The sequence below is a fragment of the Benincasa hispida genome, chromosome 1, assembly GCF_027475165.1.
Source record: "Benincasa hispida cultivar pf3 chromosome 1, pf3_genome.v1.1, whole genome shotgun sequence".
Lineage (NCBI taxonomy): Eukaryota > Viridiplantae > Streptophyta > Magnoliopsida > Cucurbitales > Cucurbitaceae > Benincasa > Benincasa hispida.
Window position 1 is genome coordinate 90771353 of NC_143478.1, and position 23443 is coordinate 90794795.

The 23443-nt window shown below is 39.7% G+C and overlaps 2 protein-coding genes across 2 annotated transcripts; both read left to right on the forward strand.

Annotated features, from left to right (window-relative positions):
* Nucleotides 1–19656: 19656 nt before the first annotated feature.
* LOC150038836 (uncharacterized) lies at nucleotides 19657–20751 on the forward strand. Its single transcript, XM_090314674.1, has 2 exons — nucleotides 19657–19741; nucleotides 19859–20751. The coding sequence occupies exons 1-2, from the start codon at nucleotides 19657–19659 to the stop codon at nucleotides 20749–20751; spliced, it is 978 nt and encodes a 325-aa protein (XP_090170800.1).
* Nucleotides 20752–21023: 272 nt separating this feature from the next.
* On the forward strand, nucleotides 21024–21577 carry LOC150038837 (uncharacterized). Its single transcript, XM_090314686.1, has 2 exons — nucleotides 21024–21373; nucleotides 21439–21577. Exons 1-2 carry the CDS (start codon nucleotides 21024–21026, stop codon nucleotides 21575–21577), a joined length of 489 nt encoding a protein of 162 aa, XP_090170812.1.
* Nucleotides 21578–23443: the final 1866 nt, after the last annotated feature.

Genomic DNA, 23443 nt, shown 5'->3' on the forward strand with positions numbered 1-23443 from the left:
AAATAAATGTTTGCCTTTATTGTTTGCTAGGCGTTTTTAAATATCTAAATATTTGCAAATGACTTTTAACTAGGTTGCTCACAGTAGAACAAATATAACTTTTACTAATGGACATTTCATTTATAATAAAAAAGTTTATACTAATTTGTTCTTTACAACAAGATAAAACAAATCTCATTACAATAACAAAACGTAAACAAGTTTATCTTTTGACAGTAACTACAACATCTCTCACTGTTCATTTTGAGATATGCTTCTATATACACAGTCTGGAATACTATCTTACAACAAGCAACCCTCAGGAACTAGTTTCCTTGTTTTTCTTTCTTTGCTATTTTTTTCGCAAGGTATTATAGGCAGTTTCTCTTCCAGTGCGTTTTTTCACTGCAGTGGAAACATTTTTCTTTATTTGTAGCATTTGCCTTGCCCTTTCTGCCAGTAGTTTCCTTATTCCCTTTCCCCTTATTCTTCTTTATTGGAATACTCTTATTCTTTGAAAAAGAGGCAATATCAGGCTTTTTAGAGGACAATCCTCTTTTCTCAGCAGTAGTAGCATTTACTTCTGGTTCCAGTCCTTTAGCCCTCATCATGGTCTGGTAAGCCTGTAGCTCATTGAGAAGTATAGTCAAGTTATATTCTATTTTATTCATCAAGGCGTTCGTACAGAACTGCAAGAAACTCTTCGAAAGAGATTCAAGAATAAAACTAACTTGACTTTTTTCATCAATGACAACACCGTTTACTTAGTCATGTTGAAATGGACCATCATGTCCAGGATATGTTTTCTAAAGAGGCCCCTTCTTTAATACGTAATTTGTAAACGTATTTTATAGCATCATGCCTCAGGGAGAAAGACGGTTGTCCAAACATCCCACGTAGAGATTCTATAATCTCCTTGGCAATACTCATGCTCTCATATTTCTTAGCCAATACATCAGAATGCTGGTAAGAATATAAGCACGAGCTTTCTCGTTAGCCCTGATCCATTTGTCATGTGCATCCCGAAGATCTCGGTTTGCATTTGAGCAAGGAATGGGAGGACACTCCTCTGTTAAAATGAACCGTAGGTCATCTATCACCAGTATAGTATTTAGGTTTGATTTCCACGTAGCATAGTTATCTCTGGTAAGTTTATCAGAAGTCAATAGGTCTACTAAAGAACTCGTCATTCTGAAAATATATATATATAAAAAATTATTAGAGAATTGTTTTTAAACCCAATCATGTTTTAGCAAAGTAATAATGTACCAAAAAATTCTCATTATTTTTGCAATGATACTATAGCAAGACATTCTTGACTAACTACTATCCCCATAATAACTCATATTCCGATAGTCATTTGGCTACCATTTTTGGTCAACTTACTAACACTTTAGTAATTTCGTAAAAGTAACCCTACGTTTTCAGATCTCAGAGGTCAGCCCCAACGATGCTACCAAATTGGAAAGTCAAAGTTGAAAACGACCTAAGAAATCTTATCCATTTCTGGAGTTTGAGTTATTCTGAATCCTATGTTACAACCCTCCGAGGAGATAGCCGTCGTTAAACGATTAGCGAGGCCAACTTAAAGATGACAAGCAGGTGCAACATAAATTTAAGTTTAACATCACCCTTAGATAACCCTCACAACTTTCATTGCATAAAATACTTCATCACATAGCATACTTCATTGTAACACAATATTTAGATAATTTACCTTGCGTTTAGCACATAAGTGCCAATGCGCTTACAACTCTCAGTTAGGCTTTAGGACACGCCCACAGTGCCTATACATTAATCGCTTGCTAACGCTCCCTTTAGCGCGCTCGACCAACGTCTTCCTTTTCCCTCACAACCTTGCATTCACCTTGGGCACGCACACCATAGCCAGCGCTTGCACACAATTGCACATAACCTCACCTGTCAGCTTCATGCTTATCCCTTAGATGCAACTGCCTGGTTGTTCAAATGTTAATTTTCCAAATTCAACTTCTAGCCTTAATAACTTAAATTCTATACATTATCTCATAGAATTTCCTTCTAAAAACTTGTTTATAAACATCTTAACTTCCTTACATTAAAATTTGAGCTTTTAATTCCTCCCATCAAGCTCCAAAATTTCTCAATCTTCTTTACCCAAGAAATTCAAAAGCTTGTAACACTTAGAAATTCTTCAAGCTTTAACTCGAATTCATGGAAAATTTGGTTGGCAGCCTAAACTCACCCTCTGTGCTGATCACCCTTTAGAATAACAAAAATTTCCTTCCCTTAGCACAAGTGAAAATGCCAAAAAAATCTCCCCTTCTTAGTTCCCATGTATACTTGTGAATGCATGAACAGATGGTTTAATACGGTGACAACTAGGCCACTAAGTTATGCTTAAGGCTCTAAGCATGACACCTGGCCCACTAAACTTGATTAAGCTAAACTTCTCTCCCTTAATTCAATATATCAATTGTCTGTCAGCGCATAGGTTGGTAGTTGCCGCATAAGCTCCTCTCTCTTGCCCATTGCCTCACAAGCTTGCGCCTAGGCCTTTGATCTTCTGTCAACCTAACATCTTTACCCCTTGATTAGTGCATCCTTACGACTTACAGCTCGCTTAGCTCTTGCCTTGATGCTTCTCTTATGCTTTCTTAGGCAAGTTTGGCTACACGCATCCCACATGCCTTAGCCTTCACTAAGTTCTTCATGGCCCTTAATGCAGACCTCACACTTAGCCATTTTTCCTCTTTGAAATCTTGGACGCATAACATGACAAGATCATCTTCACGCTCAATAATTTCTTCTAAGTTTCACATTTTCCCCTTACCTCAGCGCCTAAACTTTATTTACTTAGAATATTTTTCCTTAAAAAACCCCTAAACCCTTTTCTACAAACAATATACATACAATGGGATTAACCATACATCAATACACCTACACAGTAAAATAGGGTCTAGGGTTTACAATCCTGATCTACGAGACATGTATATTGTATAATGGGTATGTGGATGCCCTTGTTTATTGTATTTATTTACCATAATTCTGCCTTTTCGATTCTAATATCATATACAACCTATTGACTAGAGCTTTAGTTTACGTGGGAGTTTGTTGGGTTTTATGCCCTAAAACTCGTAGATAGTAAGTGTTATTAATTGACATTTATCAATAAAGAGTCATAAATGTTAATTCAATAAATGTTATTGTGTTGTTTTCTATTTTGTCTTAATAACCCTAAATCCAATAAACAAACATCCAAGGTTGTCTTATGAGTCTTAAACTGTATGTGAGAACTGTATGTGGAGACATACAAAGATCAATGTTCAAGATACTGTCTGAAGGGTCTATAGTATAGGGATAAGGCTGAGTACTTTATCCTGGTAATATTATGGATATGGAACACTTTGTATTTGATACAAATGCAATGATCCAATGCATTTTTGTAGGTGACATGCAAGTGAGGGTATCCTATGCAAAGAGTTTGCATAAGATCAAACTGTGAAATAGTAACCACTAGATGTAATACCGTTGACTAGTTAGGTTTCTATTTCACTAGGATGACCTAGACAACATAGTCTTAATCCTAAGTATATTATGAACTCCTCTTCACGAGGGAGTGTCCTTTGATTTGTATGAGTGAGAGTGGCTAGTTTGCCAACTCAATAAGCCTACCATTTTGGGGATAAGACTTATTGGGGAGTTGGGAACATAATAATACAAGATGGAATTCACTTTTTTCCGTCTTCGGGATAAGTAGATGAGTGTTCTTTTAGTGGTGTCCCCGGACTTGAACAAAGTTTTGGGCTTTATGCCCTAAAACTTGTAGATAGTAAATGTTATTAATTGACCATCATCAATAAAGAGTTATGGATGTTAATTCAATAAATGTTATTGCTTGTATTATTGTCTATTTTGTCTTAATAACCCTAAATTAAATAAACTAACATCCAAAGTTGTCTTATGAGACTTGAACTGTATGTGGAGACACACAGGGATCAATGTTCAAGATATAGCCTAAAGGGTCTATAGTATAGCGATAAAACTGGATACCTTATCCTGGTAACACTATGGATATGACCTACTTTGTATTTCCTACAAACGTAATGATCCACCACGTTCGTGTAAGTGATAGGCGAGTTGAGGTATCCTATGCAATGAGTTTGCATAAGATTGAACTGTGAAATAGTAACCAATAGATGTAACACTGTTGACTAGTCAGGTTTCTATTTCAATAGAATGACCTACGCGACTTAGTCTTAATCCTAAGTATATTATGAACTCCTGTTTACAAGGGATTGACCTTTGATTTTTATAGGTGAGGGTCGCCAGTTTTTCGACCCAATAAGCCTACCCTTTTGGGGATAAGACCAAGTGGAGAGCTAGAAACATAATAATACAAGATGGAATTCACTTCTTCCCGCCTTAAGGTTACGTAGATGGGTGTTCTTTTAAGTGGTGTCTCTAGGACTTGAAAAAACGGCCCTACCCTCTCGTTGGCCTGAGAGGGGTTTCTGTTTAGTGGTTGGACCATAAACAGGTTGTTCATTAGAGGAGCACTGGTCCTTAAGGAGTCAGAGGTAACCCAAGGGTAAAATGGTAATTTGGCCCAGTTGGAGTTATGAATGCTCGTGTAAGACTTACTTGCCCGTATTGGTCTACATCCGTGGACACAGAAATATATTTGTAGTGAGAAGAGTGCAACTATAGGTCTTTAGTGGAGTGTACCCACAGTTAACGAATATTGATTAATTTGGTTAATGAGTTTAGTCAATTAATCTCATATCATTGAGCTTCTAATCTATATGTCTACCAGGTCCCCTCATTAACTCATTAGATGATACTTAAGAGCAATAATTTTAATTGTTCAAATTAATTTGAGGAAACTATTTATTAATGTGATTAATATATAATTAAATTGGAAAGTAATATTTGAATAAGATTCAAATTAATTACTTTAAGTGAACTATATTCACAAAGAATTAATTAATAGAAATGTTTTGCACATATACATGAGATGTATATGATAATTAAATATGTATATTAAATTGGGTTTAATGTATAAATAGTTATTTAATTATTGTGCAAATTAAAACTAAATAAGTGTTATTTAATGGACCAATTAGTTAAATAAATGTTATTTAATTAATTATAGAAAAGGAAAATATTAGGAAAATGGCTTGGCCCTTTCTCTATATAAGGACCGCCTTATGACCCTCTGGGAATATACTGAAATACATAATACAATACATAACCCCATAGTGTTATTGTACAGAATTTTCTCTAAGCCATAAAGAAAATCCTCTCTACTCTCCAAAATCATTTTCTCCTCTCCCTCTACCAATAGTTGGAGACCACCTATCCTTCTATTGGAATCTCAGAGAATAACGAGGTTACTCTTGTGGTAGTGTTCAAGATTATTCAAGAAATTTTTCATGATGAAGATCGTTGGAGATCCCTTCGTTGGAACTAGGAGAGGATTTTTCGTGGCACTTGGGAATCTACAAAGGTAAGAATCGTTTTAATCTTTTCCCTAATGCATGCTAATTTACATGTTTTTATTCTGTTTTAATTCAATGATTATGTTTATATTAAAATCAGATTGCGGGATGCAAGGTATTTTAATAAAACACTTCTACTGTGGGATTCGATCTCTCTTTCAATTGGTATCAAAGCCAATTCCTTGCATCTTCGTTCTTCGTATTTTTCAAAACAAAATCATTTAGAGGTGGGTTTCATATTTTGCATTATGGAATATTTGAATGTTGGTTTGCAAAATTGGATGTTTTCTATTTTGACACTAGATTACTTTTTAATATGATTAAATTGTAAGGGTCCATTGTATTTTTTGAGCAATTTAATTATTGCTTTGAGTCTGTAATTCGTGTTGATCGATAAAGAAATAGTTGCTGAAGAGATCGGGAAGAAATGGAAGTGTTCGGGGCGAGTTCGAAGTAGAAATCATGCAGAACTGAAGTGTTCTGTCGATCAGCATTGTGACATTATTATCGCAATGTTGCAACATTGAAAGGCAGAAGCGTTGCAATGCTTCGAGTTGGAACGGAACGATGCGATGTGCGCCCGAGACGTTTGAAGCGGTTGTTTTAACCTAATTTCTTTTTGTATTTATTTATTTGTTAAATTAATATAATAATTATGTTAATTTAATTATCTAATTTTGCACTAGGGTGTCAAAAATGGTCCAATTTTTGCTATTTAATTTAATTATGTATTGGATGTATATTTTAAATTATTTTCTTTTGAATTCATATTACATAATGTTTGTGATATAGATTAAAAAATACTCACCTTAGGATAAACATGTACATGCATCATAATTAAATATAAAGGGTTATATTTTATAGATGCATGGTTGAATTCGCATACTCATGCATCATACGATATATTAAAATTGTTCTAATAAATAGTAGAATGATGTATATGAATGCTTGAAGTTTTTATAGATTTAATAAATCATTAATTTATAAAGAGTTATAGTATTAATGAATTAAATTAAATTAAACATAGGTCTAAATTATTTTAAATTGTTTAAAATTGAATTTTTTTTAATTTCTAATAGGATTAAAAATAGGTTAATCTTTTTAATTTGTTTCAATAGGATTAAAATGAATTTCAATAAAACATTAAATTTATTAATAATTGCCCATAAGGAACCTTTGTCTAAGGAATGTTTTGTCTAGGAGGGGGTATTTAAGCTGATGGAAACGAAACATCTCCACCTGGGAACCGACCTGGAAGGTGAATTGGGCAAATATTTTATAAGCATGCAATAAATGATTGATTTTATTAAAAGAGTTTAATAAATGAAATCAAGTATTATTGAATTATAACAAAATCCTAATAAAATATTAAAATACTTTAGTGGGAGGAAGTTGGTATATATGATATATCAAATGTCAGCTCTCATGTCCCCAAGAGTTCATACCATGAGATCCATGCTCAGCTTCATGTCGTCTTGGATACGGCCTCCCTTCGGAAAGTGTTTGCATGGGTCAAGAAAAAAGTGAATGAGGAAAGTACTCATAGTAAGTGGGAGACGGACATGTATCAATGTATCCTACAGTCTCCTCCATTAGGTTGCACAGTGGCATTCCTATGGTCCGCTTGCATGTCGTTCTTGAGCGACCATCACATAGAGTGCCTGATCATGGGGGTCGTAACAAAGCAAACGCCAACAATGGATAGGGTTTCTTAGGTTAATCTTCATTAGTTGTCTTTCCCTTTGATAGCCTGTTGAAACGTACCTCTGGGATTCAAAAATGGGAGGGTCACACTTACGGGATGAATTAAGTTAGTTAATGAATCCTTGACTGAAACAAAAATAGCTAAAAACTATAGGAATAAGAGTTATTTTAGTATTAGTGATTGGCTGAGATTATCTCAATTTAGGGGAAGAGTAGTTGATCACACTTCGATGGCTATTGCTCTAAACCTCTGAAGTATCGTTGCAGAAACTAAAATCAATAGTTTAATTAGGATTTTATGATTACCTGTGTTTTTGCTAAAATTATTAGATAATTAAATAATAAGTTATGACAAAGATAACTAATAAGGTCATATGATTGTTATATGTTTCAACATGTCTTCCACAATCATATCTTTACTTAAAAATGAGAAATTAACTGGTGAAGACTGTGTGATGTGAAGATCTAAGCTGAACACGATTCTGGTTGTTAATGATCTGTAGTTTGTCTTTATGGAGGAATGTCTTCTGGTCCCAGCTTGAAATGCATCTGAAATGTTGAAGGATGTTTATGACCGTTGGACTAAGACCAATGACAAGGCCCGAGTCTACATCTTGGCAAGTCTGTTTGACGTTCTTACCAAGAAGCATGAGGGCATGATGATTGCACGTCAGATCATGGAGTCCCTCCAGGAGATGTTTAGACAAACGTCTGCTCAGATCCCGCACGAGACCTTCGAGTACATTTAGAATGTGCGCATGAAAGAGATCCAATCAGTGAGAGAACATGTTCTCGGCCTGATGGTCCATTTCAATGCTGAAATGAATTGTACGGTCATAGACGAGCAGAGTCAGGTGTCATTTATTTTGGTATATTTTTTGAAGAGTTTTTTTCAATTCTACAACAATGTGGAAATGAATAAAATACAATACAATCTGATTACCCTTCTGAACGAGTTACAGACTTTTCAGTCCCTCATAAAAGATAAGGGACCAGAAGAAATAGAGGCAAATGTTGCTCATTCGAAATTGTTCCATAAGTGTTCATCCTCTAGAACTTAGTCTGATCCTTTAACTTCTGGTACTAAAAGGATAAAAAAAACGAAAGAAGGGAAGGGGAAGGCTCTTGCTACTGGCAAAGGTAAGGCAAAGCTAAGGCTGACAAGGGTAAATGCTTCCATTGTAATGTGGATAGTCACTAGAAACGAAATTTCCCCAAGTACCTTGCTGAGAAGAAGAAAGAGAATGAAGGTCAATATAATGTACTAGTCCTGGAAACTTGTTTAGTGGTAAATAACCATGATGCCTGGATACTTGATTTAGAAGCTACTAATCACGTCTGTTCTTCTTTACAGGGAATTAGTTCCTTCCAGGAGCTAGAAAAGTGTGAAATGACACTCAAAGTTGGAACGGGAGACGCCATTTTAGCTCGTGCAGTGGGAGTTACTAAGTTGTCTTTTGGAAATAGATTTTTGTTTTTAGAAAACTTTTATACATTATTCCCAAGATGAAGAGGAACCTTGTTTCTATTTTTTTATTTAATTGAACAATCGTACTCAGTTTCTTTTAATTCAAATGAAGCGTTCATTATGAAAAATGTCGTGAGTATTTGTTCAGCTAAGCTAGAAGACAACTTATATGTGTTAAGACCAACTAAATCAAAAGCACTTTTAAATTATGAGATGTTTAAAACTACTAGTACTCAAACTAAAAGGCGAAGAATTTTGATAACTTGTAGAAATAGAGTTATTATTCTCTCAAAGTTGGAATAATTAGGTTCTTTAATGATGAAAACACATTCATTATAGAGAAAAATGCATGAAAATTCAAATACATAGCAAACACATACAAAAGTATCATTTTTAATAAAAGTTGCTTCACTAACGCATTTCAACGCAGAAATCAGAAATTTACTAAGTCTTTCAGTGATGGCCAACACAAAGGTATGTGTCCAAGTCTGTTCTGAAGGAAATCTTATCAAAGAATACCTCTTAGTGGAAGCAAGATCGTTCCAAACTCATTGTGAAAAAATTATCGCATTCACAATCAAACAGACTAGTTATGCATTAACAATAAATTACGACATACTTTGAACTTTAAACAACAAAGAGAATAAGATACATACCAGTTGAAGAACCCATCTTCACAGAAATATCGCTCTCGTCCATGGATTGCCAATCTCGCTCTCGCTGAGATCGTCCAAACCAGTCATCCCCCACATTGCTGTCGTCTACCCACGAATGGACTCCTCACGAACTCGGCAGCAAGGAAGACACTACCACTCGGAACCTCGATATTCTTGGAGTGAGAATCCAGAAGGTGTGGGCTCTGTTGGATTTGGTAGAGGGAAGGAGGGAGAGACAATCGTTTACCACGACCACGCAAGTGGGAGATATCGGATGTCTATTGTATAGACGGATGCTTGATCATTTAAGTAAAGGTACACGATCGTGTTAGTAAAAGGGGCGAGATCGTATAGACGATCATTTAGTAAAATGCTTGGGTGCACGATCATTTAGAAAGAGCTAGACGATCGTTTAGGAAACTCACGTGTGTACAGATCATTTAGTAAAAATTGAGTTGTCGTTTATGCTTTCGGTTTGCTCGGCAATAGGCAGTGTACTACTCGGTGACCCATCTCTAAAGGTGACCCTAAAAACTTGTAGCCATGAGAGCCTTCATAAATAAGTCAGCAACGTTGTGCTCCGAAGCGATATCCGTGACTATCACGTCCCCTCGATGCACTATCTCGTGGATGAGATGATACTTATGCTCTATGTATTTGTCGCGCTTGTGACTCCTGGGCTCCCTGGAGTTCGCCACAACACTACTATTGTCACAATAAAGGGTGATGGGCTTAGGTATGTCTGGAACAACTTCCAGATCTGTCAGGAACTTCTTGAGCTAAACGGCCTCCTTAGCAGCTTCACAAGTCGCTACATACTCGGCCTTCATCGTGGAGTCGGCGATACACCCCTGCTTAGTGCTTTGCCACACTACTGCTCCTCTGTTAAGAGTAAAAACTAACCCTGAAGTGGACTTCCTAGAGTCCTTATAAGTCTGAAAGTCAGAATCTATGTATCTAGTAAGGATCAAATCCCTAGTTCTATATACGAGCATGTAGTCTCTCGTTCTCCGAAGATACTTAAGGATATTCTTGACTGCGGTCCAGTGATCCTGTTCTGGGTTTGACTGATACCTACTGACTATTCCCACAGCATAGTAGCTATTTGGTCTAGTATAGAGCATTGCATACATCAAACTGTCAACGACAAATGCATATGGGACCCGTCTCATCTCCTTAAACTCTTGAGGCATCTTAGGACACATTTCCTTAGACAAAGTAACCCTATGCCTGAACAGCAGTAAGCCGCTTTTGAAGTTCTGCATCGAGTACTTGAGCAACATTTTGTTAATGTACGATGCCTGAGACAGCGCTAGCACTTTGTTCTTCCGATCTCGAAAGATCTGTATATCAAGAACAAACTTAGCCTCTTCCAAATCTTTCATTTGGAATTTGGTCGCTAGCCAGTTCTTAACTGCAGTCATTATTCCTAATGAGTAGGATATTGTCTACATACAACACTAGGAAAACTACTGAACTGTTGATGATTTTCTTGTAGACACAAGGCTCATCAAAGTTTTGGTCAAAGCCGTACGATTTGATTGCAGTATCAAATAGAATGTTCAAAGATCGAGAAACCTATTTAGCCCATAAGTGGACCGATTCAGTTTGTAAACTTTTTGCTTTTGACCTTGGGCAATTCATTCCTCGGGCTACACCATATAAATGGTCTCCTCAAGCTTACCATTAAGAAAGGCAGTCTTGATGTCCATTTGTCAAATCTCATAATCATAATAAGTGACAATGGACAGGAGGATGCGGATCGATTTCAACATGGTAACAGGTGAGAAAGTCTCCTAATAGTTGACTCCTTCCCCCTGGGTATAATCCTTTGCCATAAGTCGAGCCTTGAAGGTTTGCACCTTCTCATCGGTACCCTGTCTACTCTTGTAGATCCATTTGTAACCTATAGGTCTTACCGCATCAGGCTGATCTACAAGATTCCACATTGAGTTGAAGTACATCGACTTCATCTCGAGATCCATGGCTTTGACCCATTCATCCCCGTCAACATCCTCCATTTCCTTCTGATAAGACAATGGATCCTCAACGTCGCCATCAGCTACCATAGCTAGAACTCTTGAGGTGGGTTCGCAACCCTCCTATTTCATTGAGCTTCCCTAAACTCTTGAGGTGGAATCGACCTATCAGATGAACTATCATCAACAACTCTTGTTGATGAAGCAGACCCTTCAATAGCTCTTGTTGAAGTTTCAGTAGTTTCGTTGGAAAGCTCACGAAACACAATCTTGCTACGTAGACTGTGCTCCCTAATATGATCTTCCTCTAGGAAGGTAGCGTTCGTAGACACAAATACTCTTTTTTCCGTCGGATCATAAAAGTAAACCCCTCATGTACCTTTGGGGTAGCCTACAAAGAGGCACAACCTCGACCGTGGTTCCAATTTCTTTGGATTAGCCTCAAGCACATGTGCTGGGCAACGCCATATGCGGAAGTGACGTAAACTAGAATTACGCCCATTCAACAAGTCTATAGGTGTTCTTGCAACACTCTTGAAAAGAACAAGGTTGAGTATGTACACTGTAATCTCCACTATAAAACCCCAAAACAAGTCCGATAAGGAAGTGTAACTCATCATTGACTGAACCATGGACAATAAAGGGAGAAATGTGAGAGGTTTAAATGAAGTATTAGATACCCCAAGTACCTCCCACTGAATGTTCTACCTAGAGGTTCATTAACGTAGACCATCCGAATACTGATTTTAATCTAAGTCAATTTAATTTTCCCAAAAACAACACTTGTCTTTGAAATTAAACAAGTTCAAGTAGTCACATTAAACTCTTTAATGGATTGTCCTCAAATTTGCATGCATGCATCATATCTATCTAATTCACCTTTCCAAGTAGGTTCCCAGGTAGGGATGTTCCGTTTCCGTCACGTAAAATACCCTAACCTAGACAGAAACCGCCTCAGATAAAAGGTCCGTATAGATAGATTTGCTACACTTTAACCTTTTATTAGACAATTTAATCCTATTAAACTGATTAAAAGATTAAAGCATAGGTTGCTAATATAATTAGAACCATGATCTTAGGTCTATCTCCACAAAGTTTTCAAACACTTTTAAAATCATGATTCAAACCTAAGTTGGCATGCATATCTTCCTTATAGATTTTAATTCTAATTTCCTTATAACTCTTATAAAAGAAACAACTAAAACCATACACATTGCCATGCAACTGGGTATTTATAACACTTATAAATTTAGTCTATGTGTCATGCTTCATGCAATGTCCATTCATTACTTTACATAACTTTTATATACATGTAATGAACCATGAAAACATGCTTCCATACACCCTTATACTATAATACTATAGTAAACGTGGCTGGGTAAACACGATCGTTTAGCTACGATCGAGTACCTTTTACAATGCGACGAAGCATGAGGTAACCGATCGTTTAGCGCACAAGACATTAACCTGCGAGTCCAAATGATCGTTTAGACGACGACGTTGCTGTGAAGCACGATCACATAACAAGCGCTTAAGTAAACTTTTTACTCCGCGACCGTGTAGGCAGGAACTAAGCGATGAAACTTGTTGAGCTACACGATTGTCTAGTGCATGCGCGTCAACCTGCTTTCGAGTATCCGATACTCAACGATCATATACCCCATCATTTACACGACCCGACCAACACTTGGTCGTCTTCATCCATGAAGAATAGCAACTCCTTGCCTTGAAGTCTCATCACGAGCGACTCACAGAGACTCAAACACTTTGAATTTACAGACTCGATAGTAAGTTAATATGCCCAAAAATGCAGAGGCCCTTACAACTAACTTCGAATGTAAAAGAATTTAAACAACCAAAGTCTTCATCCCACACAAGTCCATTAATCCACATCCATATAACTATTTAACATTTAAATAGATTGTAGACATGCTTCACCCATCGAGAAAGTAAATGTTATTCTTTGCGTCAATGAATTTGGAATATCAGAACCTGGCTCTGATACCAATTTAAGGAACTCTTATCAAAGAGTACCTCTGAGCGGAAGCAAGATCATTCCAAACTCACTGTGATAGAATTACTGCATTCACAATCAAACAGGCTAGTTATGCATTCACAATAAATTACGACATGCTTTGAACTTTAAACAACAAAGAGAACAAGATACATACCAGTTGAAGAACCTTTCTTCACAGAAATCTCGCTCTTGTCCACGAACTGCCAATCTCGCTCTTGCTGAAATCATCCAAACCAGTCGTCCACCAAATCGCTATCATCTACCCACGAACGGACTCCTCATGAATTCGGTAGCAAGGAAGATACTACCACTCGGAACCTTTGGTATTCTTTGAGTGAGAATCCAGGAGGTGTGAGCTCTGTTTGATTTAGTAAAGGGAAGGAAGAAGAGACGATCATTTACAAAATCATTTTGATTTAAAAACTAAAAAATTAAATTAAATATAAATTCTCCTATTCCGTTTAATTCTCAAATTAAACACATAATTATATCTCATATAATTACTAATTCCCTTAATTCTAATTTGAACGTTTCAAATTAACTTATCACGTTATTCTAGAACTAGTTCATTACGAGCTAGTAGAGGGACCTCGCGGACCTACAGATCATAGGCTCCAACGATCCGAGATTAATTGGCTAAACTCATTAGACCAGATTAATCCCCATTTGTTAACTAATGGGTCACTCCACTAAAGCCCACAGTTGCACTCCCCTCATCGTAGATATATTATGTCTACATGCTTTAACCATAATCAACAAGTCGACCCTTCACAGGTTGTTCGTAATAACGGTTGGGTCAAATTCTATGTTGAATGAGGAATTTTGGACCAATCACAAGTTTCGACGTTGTTTACTAAATTAATGACAAATTTCTAAATCATTAAATTTGGATCCAATTTGAAGTTGACATACGTCCCGAATTGAATTGAAGACAAATTTTGATGACACTACGTGGTTGAATCAGATGAGATTAAATTGACCCAATTTGATATTATTATTTAGGTTTAAAGTCCAAACTAAAAAAGAAAAGCTGAATTGGACCAAAATTTCAAATCAGGCCCAAGACTAACTAATTGGGCCCAAGGGCAAGGCCCATGGACCAACAAAGCCCAAGCTCACGAAGCCCACCTGAGAACTCTATAAATAGAGAAGTTCTCTTCATTTGTAGGGGAAACATTTTTTTCTACATTCAGAGAGCCCAGAGAGAATTCATTAACAAGCAGAAGACTCCCAAGACTGTTGAAGCTGCACTCTTAAAAGACAGAAGACCCTTGAAGACACAAAGACTCTTCCAAGACTTCTACTTCAAGCTTTCAAGACTCTTACTTAAAAAACGTTCGGTGCTTTTCTTCTTCAAGTCAAGCACATTCACCCAACTGAGAGAGAATTAGAGGATCAACTATTAGAGATTGAACCACATCGCATCAAATCAACTTCAACATCAACACCAACTCAAGTTCAACTCCACGAAACCTATTTCTTCGGAACCTTCGTGTGAACAAATTGGAATGTCCAATGGGACATCTCTACCTCTCATCTCTCTCTTAGCATCCAAACAAGCCGAATGGCTCCTAAGAAGATGGCATCCAAAGCTTCTTCCACAAATGGCTCGTACATGGGACCTGTCACCTGCAGCCGCTCAAGAGAAGTCCCGCAGAAGCAAGAGAAGAGCTCCCTCATCGCCCACAATATCTTGAGGCAAATGATGGAATCCCCACAAAGTGGGGTTGTCATAAAGGAAAACCCTTTGTTTGACAACTTTACTTCTACCTCCAGCAAGCTGAAAAGAGATTCATTGTCAGATGTGATTTTTGTCATGATGGCGGATGTGACGGCGGAAGCAGCCATGGAAGAAATGGAAAGGAAGATTAACTTTCTGATGAAAGTCGTTGAGAAGCGAGACCATGAGATCGCTACCCTGAAAGAATAAATGCAGTCTCAAGAGGCTATTGAATTAAGCAAAGAACCCACGGTCAAAGCAACTGACAAGGGGAAGACCGTGCTACTAGAAAACCAACTGCAACAGTCAGCCTCGGTGGCCTCTCTATCGATCCAACAACTGCAAGACATGATCATGACCTCCATAAGAGCTCAATATGGAGGGCCAGCTCAAAATTTCTTCATACATTCCAAGCCATACACCCAGAGGATCGAAAATCTGAGAATGCCTGTAGGGTATCAACCCCTAAAGTTCCAACAATTCGACGGAAAGGGCAACCCAAAGCAACATATCACCCACTTCGTAGAAACATATAAGAATACGGGAATAAGGGGAGACCTACTAGTCAAGCAGTTCATTAGAACCCTCAAAGGAAACACTTTTGACTAGTACACAGCTTAGAGCCTGAGGTGATTGACAGTTGGGAGTAACTTGAAAGAGAATTCATGAATCGCTTCTACAAAACTAGGCGTACCATCAGCATGATGAAGCTGATAAATGCCAAAAAATAGAAAGGGGAGTCGGTCGTCGACTAGATCAACCGATGGAGAGCTCTGAGTCTAGATTGCAAAGATCGACTCACCAAATTATCTGCTGTAGAAATGTGCATGCAAGGTATGCACTAGGAACTCCTCTATATCTTGCAGGGAATAAAGCCTCGTACCTTTGAAGGATTGGCGACCCGTGCTCACGACAATAGGGGAATGAGGGACTTCCTAAGGGTGCCGAGAAAATTCCAATTTGTGAAAGGTGCCACAAAGGAATCAATGGTCGTTAATACAACCCTGTTGAAGTTCTCCTCGAAAGGGAATGAGAAGAAAATAGAAAAGAAAGACAAAGGAGGCGAAATACGTGGCCTAACCCTGAAGGAGCGACAGGAAAAAGTCTACCCGTTCCCCAACTCTGACGTTGTGGATATGCATGAGCAACTACTAGAGAACCACCTTATTCAGCTACTAGAATGTAAACGACTAGAACAGGCTGGGAAAGTGGATGATTCCAACTACTACAAGTATCACAGGGTCATTAGCCACCCAGTCGAAAAAAGTTTTGTACTGAAAGAATTGATCCTCAAATTGGCCCGTGAGAGGAAAATAGAGTTGGATCTAGACGAGGTGGTCCAAACGAATCATACTGCGGTGACGGTAACTCCGTGGCAGCACCAATCATATATTATGAAGAAAGGGATAGTTCGATCCAGTTTGGGATCTTCGAACCTGTGGTAGTGCGGTTTCAACAGGAGATCCTAACTACAGATCCTCGAAACGGAAGAGAGCGCACTGACGATGACGATAACGAAGGCTGGATTCTTGTGGCACGCCATAAGAAGGAAAGACTGAACTCTACCCAAAAAGAGCTACGCTCTCATAGAAGCTACAAGAGAGGGAGCAAGACAAAAAAAAGGAAGGGTAGAAAAAAGGCTTGGAAGCCCAAGGCTGTTGGCGAGAGAGACGAGGATGTTTATCGTCCTAGACGACAGATGACATTAGCAGATTTTCTCCCGAAGAACTTCTACAATTGGGGTTCAAAGGAGATACAAGAGGCTGCTGCATGTCATGCTATCAGTAATAGGGAGGAAGAAGATACCATTCCAGGCCCATTAAAGTCGACAGGAAAGCCAAAGGGTTCGTCACCATTCAACATAAATGACCTGCTTTCACTCCCGCGAGAAACTAAGATGACCCTCATTGAGGCATTGTTAGAATGCACGACTCTGGTGCATCGACCTCCACAGCACGTGCTTATGCCTCGTGTTGCACATCCATAGGCTTCTAAGATGAAGATCTGCTACTGGGATTCAAATTACATAATAGGCCTTTGTATGTCTCTAGACACATTCGAGAACAGAGAATGGGTCGAATCCTCATCGACAACAGATCTACCGCCAATATAATGCCTGAGATGACTATGAAACATTTGGGCATACTCATGGAAGAGCTATCAAATAGAAAATTAGTAATTCAGAGTTTTAATCAAGGCAGCCAAAGGGCGATAGGCATGATACGCTTTAAGCTCCTCATTGGTGATCTGAAGGCCAACGCGCTGTTTCATGTCATAGACTCAAAGACCACTTACAAGTTGCTATTGAGACGCCCTTGGATTCATAGGAATGGTGTGATTACATCGACACTACATCAGTGTTTAAAGTTTTATCAAGACGGGATTAAGATGTTTGAAGCAGATTCTAATCTGTTTCCGAGGCCGAGTCTCATTTCGCAGATGCAAAGTTTTACCTAAAGAGTGAGAATTCAGATGAGACTATGCCGGCAGAGAACTGGCTGGCAAAGAAAGCAGGTGGATCCCCGTCGAGGTCGCCAATAGACACAGAGAAAAGGGCAAGTAGCAAGGTACAAGCCTCCAGCCCAAAAGAGAGTAGAATATCCCTCAGCGTTGGAGAAACACCCATGGTGAGGGGCAAAAAAGCCTCAACACCTCCGATTCTACGCTATGTCCCTTTTTTGAGACGAAAAAAGGGTGAGTCACCTTTTATAGAATGCTCAAAAGGTTTGCTGGTCGGCGACATAGAAATTCTAAATGAGAGTTTTGTCACACCCTTCACGCCGATAACGAAGCAGGAAGTCCAAAAGTTGGAGGGAGAAGTGACGGGGTTAAAGTTGCCCGAGAGGCGAATTGAAGACGAATTCGATCCCAAGGCTTACAAGTTGTTGGTGAAGGCGGGCTACGACTTCACAACTCTCACTGAGTTCAAGAGTTTGAAGATTTATGAGCAACCCTGACTCTCGTGAACCAAAAGAAGCTTTTGCAAGAAGAACACACTATACCCACATCGAAGGCGGGACACGGATATGAGCCATCAGATCCAGTCCGCATAATCAGATAGGCGAAGGGGAAAGTGACCAACAGAAATCATATCACTGCAGAAGAAGTCAATGATGCAGGAGAAAAAGAGGGCAAAGATAAAAGAGCCTCAGCCTTCGACCATATTAGACCATCTGCCGCACGCGCCTTAGTTTTCGAAAGATTAAGCATGACAGAAGCAGAAAGAGAAAGCCCATATACTATTCCCAGAGCTACTCGACGCTCGGTCTTTCGAAGGTTAACTCTGCCAAATGAAGGAAATGAGGAAATCATCTGTCAATCGCTGGTGGTGGTGCGACCGTCAGCCTTCGAAAGACTAAGCGTAGTTCCAAAGGGGAGCGAAGGAAAACCCCACCCTCCCATTTTTTACCGCCTGAAGCATGAGAGGGCTGAAGATCCCCTTGACCGATATGTCCCTAGTAAGACAAAGAGGAAGGGAAAAACCTGCACTGATGCCCCTGAAATGACTACAGAAAGGAGGAGGCCGATACCCCGAGCGTCCATCTGGCGATGAATCAACCTTAAAAACGCCGAAGGGTCATCGGACCAGAAGCCATCAGGAGAGGCAAGAAGTTATGGAGAAATCCATAGTACCGTCCCCTTACGCATGAAGAGAAAGACCTTTGTTACTCTAAACATGAGTGAGGGCTTGCTTAAAGTAAAGAGGCGCGATGTCGTTTTCACCAATCCTCAGAATGGAAATTTAGAGTAGGAGGAAGGCGGAACTTTGTGCCACCATATCACCATCACCAAAGAATCCGAAGAGGGTATGACCGAAGAGGAAGTGGAGGACGAGCTAAAAGATGTGATTTGGGCACCATAAAAGAGTTGCGTCCAACTTTCATCAATGCATCCCTCTTGGAAAGGGAAGAGGACGAATACATGAGTTTGCTCACCGAATACAGGGATGTTTTCGTCTGGTCATACAAAGAGATTTCGGGACTAGATCTAAAAGTAGCAGTCCACCATCTTGCGATCAAACAGGGGTGTCGACCCATTAAGTTGGCTCAACGACGCTTTCGGCCAGAACTTATCCCCTAGATTGAGGTTGAGGTCAATAAGCTGGTTGAGGTCGGGTTCATTCGCGAAGTTAAATATCTGACATTGTTCTGATTAGCAAAAAGAATGGACAGCTTCTTGTTTGCATAGACTTTGACGACCTAAATAGCACATGCCCGAAAGACAATTTTCCATTGCCCATCACAGAGATCATGGTCGATGCGACAACGGGACATGAGGCCTTATCATTCATGGACAGATCTTTCGGGTATAACCAGATACGAATGGCCCTCGCAAACGACGAAATGATGGCATTTCGAACCCCAAAAGGAATATATTGTTACAAAGTAATGCCTTTTGGGTTGACGAACGCCGGTGCTACTTATCAACGTGCCATGCAAAAGGTGTTTGACGATATGTTGCACAAACACATGGAGTGTTATATGGATGACTTGTGGTCAAGAACAAGCGACGATAGAACCATTAAAAAGATCTAAGAACCGTGTTCGATTGCTTGCGAAAGTACCAGTTAAAGATGAATCCCCTTAAATGCGCTTTGTTGTGAGGCATCGAGGGATAGAGATAGACCAATCCAAGATTAATGCTAACTAGAAGATGCCAAGACCAAGAAATCTACATGAGTTGAGAAGTTTGCAGGGACGTCTGGCCTACGTCCGGAGATTTATTTCTAACCTGGCAGGTAGGTGTCAACCCTTTCAAAGACTGATGAGAAAGGGAGAGAAATTTGAATGGGATGAGGCCTACCAGAATACTTTCGATAGCATAAAGAGGTAATTTATCAGCCCTCCTGTCGTAGAAGCCCCAGCAGTGGGAAAGCCGTTGATACTATACATTGCAGCACAAGAGAGATCACTGGGGGCACTATTGGCTCAAGAAAGAGAAAAGGGAAAAGAACGTGCTATCTATTACTTGAGTAGAACCCTAAATGAAGCTGAGATCAATTATTCCCCTATGAAGAAGACATACCTTGTGCTCTTCTTCGCCATATATAAGTTGAGGCACTACATGCAGGCCTTCACAGTCCACTTAATTACGAAAGCCAACCCCATCAAGTACGTCCTGTCCAGGCCGATCATCTTGGGATTTTTAGCCAAATGGGCAATCATGCTTCAACGGTACAACATTGTTTATGTACCGCAAAGGCCAGTTAAAGGGAAGGAATTGGCCGACTTCCTGGCAAATGACCCAGTTCCATCAGATTGGGAGTTAAGTGAAGACTTGCCCGATGACGAAGTTCTCTTCACAGAAACCTCAGGGCGGTGGGTCATGTTCTTTGATGGTACGGCACGGAAAAGTAATACAGAGGCCGGTATCATCCTCATTTCGCCAGAAAAGCACATGCTACCTTATAGCTTCACACTTGTTAAGTTATGCTCAAAAAACGTCGTTGAATACCAAGCCTCGATAATTGGTCTCCAAATGGCCTTAGAGATTGGAGTAGCCTGTATAGAGATCTTCGGTGACTCAAAGTTGATAATCAGTCAACTCTTATGCCAGTACGAGGTGAAGCATAACGACCTGAAACCATACTTCACTTACACTAGCCAGTTGATGGAAAAGTTTGAAAGCGTGATGTTGGAACATGTCCCGAGGATGGAGAATAAGAAAGCGGATGCCTTGGCAAACCTAGAAACTGCCTTAACGAAACTGGATAATGTGCCCTTTAATATATCACTTTGGCGGAGATAGGTTGTACCTCTAGTTGGGATTGCATATGGGGAAACGAATGCAATATCAGTCTACCTAACCGATGAGGAAGGCTTACGGCAACCCATCATATATTACCTTGAGCATGGAAGGCATCCGGATGACCCTAGCTATAAAACTAAGGTTCGAAAGAGGGCCTCTCATTTCATTTACTACAAAGGGGTCTTATATCGTCGATCCCTTGAAGGACTTTTTCTTCAATGTCTTAGTAAAGAAGAGTCAGCGATGTCTTTGGAGGAAGCACACTCAGGCGTATGCAGCGCGCACCAAGCTGGACCAAAGCTACAGTTCCAGCTGAAAAGAATGGGTTACTATTGGTCGGGAATGATCTAGACTCGATGGATTATGCAAAGAAGTGTGAAGCCTGTCAATATCATGCGCATTTCATTCATCAACCGCCCGAGCCTCTGCATCCGACCATAGCTTCGTGCCCTTTCGAAGCATGGAGGCTTGATCTGGTCAGCCCTATAACACCTAAGCCATCAGCAGGGCACTCTTACATCCTCGTAGCCACTAACTACTTCTCAAGATGGGTTGAGGCTGTCAATATGGAAGCTAAGAAGGAAAACATGGTGGATTTTATCCGCACTCATATCATTTATCGGTACGGTATTCCCTATCGGATCGTGACGGATAACGGGAGACAATTTCCAATAATTTGATGAACAGGTTGTGTGAAAAATTCAAATTCAAGCAGTACAAGTCAGCCATATATAACGTCGTCGCAAATGGGTTGACTGAGGCATTTAACAAGACAATGTGCAACCTGCTGAAGAAAATTATTTCCAAGTCGAAGAGAGATTGGTAGGAAAAGATCAGTGAACCGTTGTGGGCTTATCGCACCACTCACCATACCCTTACAGAACTCACCCCATACTCTCTTGTTTATGGGGTAGAAGTTGTCTTTCCTTTAGAAAGAGAAATTCCATCGCTAAGAATGGAGGTGCAAGAAGGGCTAACTATGAAGGACAACGCCGAACTACGACTCCAAGAGTTAGAAACACTGGATGAAAAACGATTAGAAGCTCAACAGGTGTTGGAATGTTACCAGGCACGAATGTCTAAAGCCTTCGATAAGCATGTAAGCCTCGATCCTTTCACGTCGGTGATCTAGTGCTCGCCGTAAGGAGACCAATTATCACGACAAGACATACGGGGAATAAGTTTACACCTAAATGGGATGGGCCCTACGTATTCAAAGAATTCTACACAAACGGAACGTACAAGATAGTTGATTAAGATGGACTAAGAATTGGCCCAATCAACGGCAAGTTTCTCAAGAAGTTTTATGCTTAACAAATCTAAAAAAAGAAAAAAAAAAAACCTTTGTTTGAACTAGGTTATGACTTGATCCCTGTCATTATAAAGGATACGTAGGCAGCTTAAAGGAATTTAAGTTCAGTCACGTGATAAAAAAAATATATGTGCATGTACATGAGTAAAAAAAATAGATAGATAAACAAATAAGAGAAGCGGAAATTTAACGGAGGCTAAAAAGCGCCAGAGAACATCTCTGAGAAAATGACAAAAAAAATTTCCATATAAGAGATTTCAGCACTACAATAGTCGACTTAGTAGTTAAAAGAAATAATATATATATATATATATATATATAAACTCCTAGGCTACTGCCTACTGAGGTACATCTAATCCAATAAGATAAGCAACATTAAGTCAAGGTATCCAGTGGTAGTTCCCCAGCTCATGCTGCATGGCTTCCAACACATGGCGTAGGACATCCAAAGATTTGACGTCCTTGTCAGAAAGGATTGGGATGGTCTCGATCTCGTTTATCGCCCCCCCCCCCCATCTTCGAGACCTCAAGCTTATGCCGAGTCAAAAGGCCTTCGCTCTCAGAAATCAGTCGCGATATTTCAGCCCGTTCGTCCCTGATGGCCTCCAACCTGGCTAACAGTGTCTCTTTTTCTTGTAAGGCTCGAGAGTCGCGTTCAAATAGTGCCTTCGTTTAGCAAAAGCACTACACTCATCGTACGATATCTTCTCCAGTTCAAATTTAGCCTTCTCCAGACGTTGCTCCTTACTTGTTTAAGTTAACTGAGAGGAATAGGATAACTGAAACTGATTATACTTCTCCACGTTTTGAAAGTACTCATCGACAAGTTTTCTGAGAGGAAGAGAGGTTGGCACCACAAATATTAGAAATGGCTCAGAATATCTCATGTATTTCTTTCTCCAAACGAAGAACCTTCTCGAAAGAAGTACGCATGATCTTCTTGTGCATAGTCTCCCACATGGTCGACGCTGCATGGCATCGAACGTCGAAAACCACAGTGGCAGCACAGAACTCGAAAACCTCAGGGACGGCCGGGGGTGGTGCCTTATTTACTCGCCTTGGGAGCTCACTATTACTTGGACTTGCCAAGGCCCTCCACGCTTCTCTGGGTTGGAGAACCCTTCCTGGCGTAGGCATCAAGGGGCAACTAGTTTCCTTGGCTACGAAATTTGAAGCCTCGATGTTCCTGACAACCACCGCCTCCTTGAAATGAGGAATGTCACCAAAGATAGCACGCATTTGACAGGACCTTGGCACGGGATCCACCGGCAGTGCTTTGGAGGTATCAATGCCTTCAATGGCTGAGTCAACGGCAAAAGGACCCACCAAAGATTATTCGCTTCGTGATTCTTCAAGTCCTTGAAGAGAGAGGTTCAGGGG

Excerpts from the sequence above, each read along its gene's own strand:
- LOC150038836 (XM_090314674.1), top strand. The coding sequence starts at position 19,657 with ATGCCAAGACCAAGAAATCTACATGAGTTGAGAAGTTTGCAGGGACGT. Across the intron at positions 19,742-19,858 it reads ATTTATTTCTAACCTGGCAG|AAGCCCCAGCAGTGGGAAAG; the intron begins GTAGGTGTCAAC and ends CTCCTGTCGTAG.
- LOC150038837 (XM_090314686.1), top strand. The coding sequence starts at position 21,024 with ATGCAGCGCGCACCAAGCTGGACCAAAGCTACAGTTCCAGCTGAAAAG. Across the intron at positions 21,374-21,438 it reads CGCACTCATATCATTTATCG|GTTGTGTGAAAAATTCAAAT; the intron begins GTACGGTATTCC and ends TTTGATGAACAG.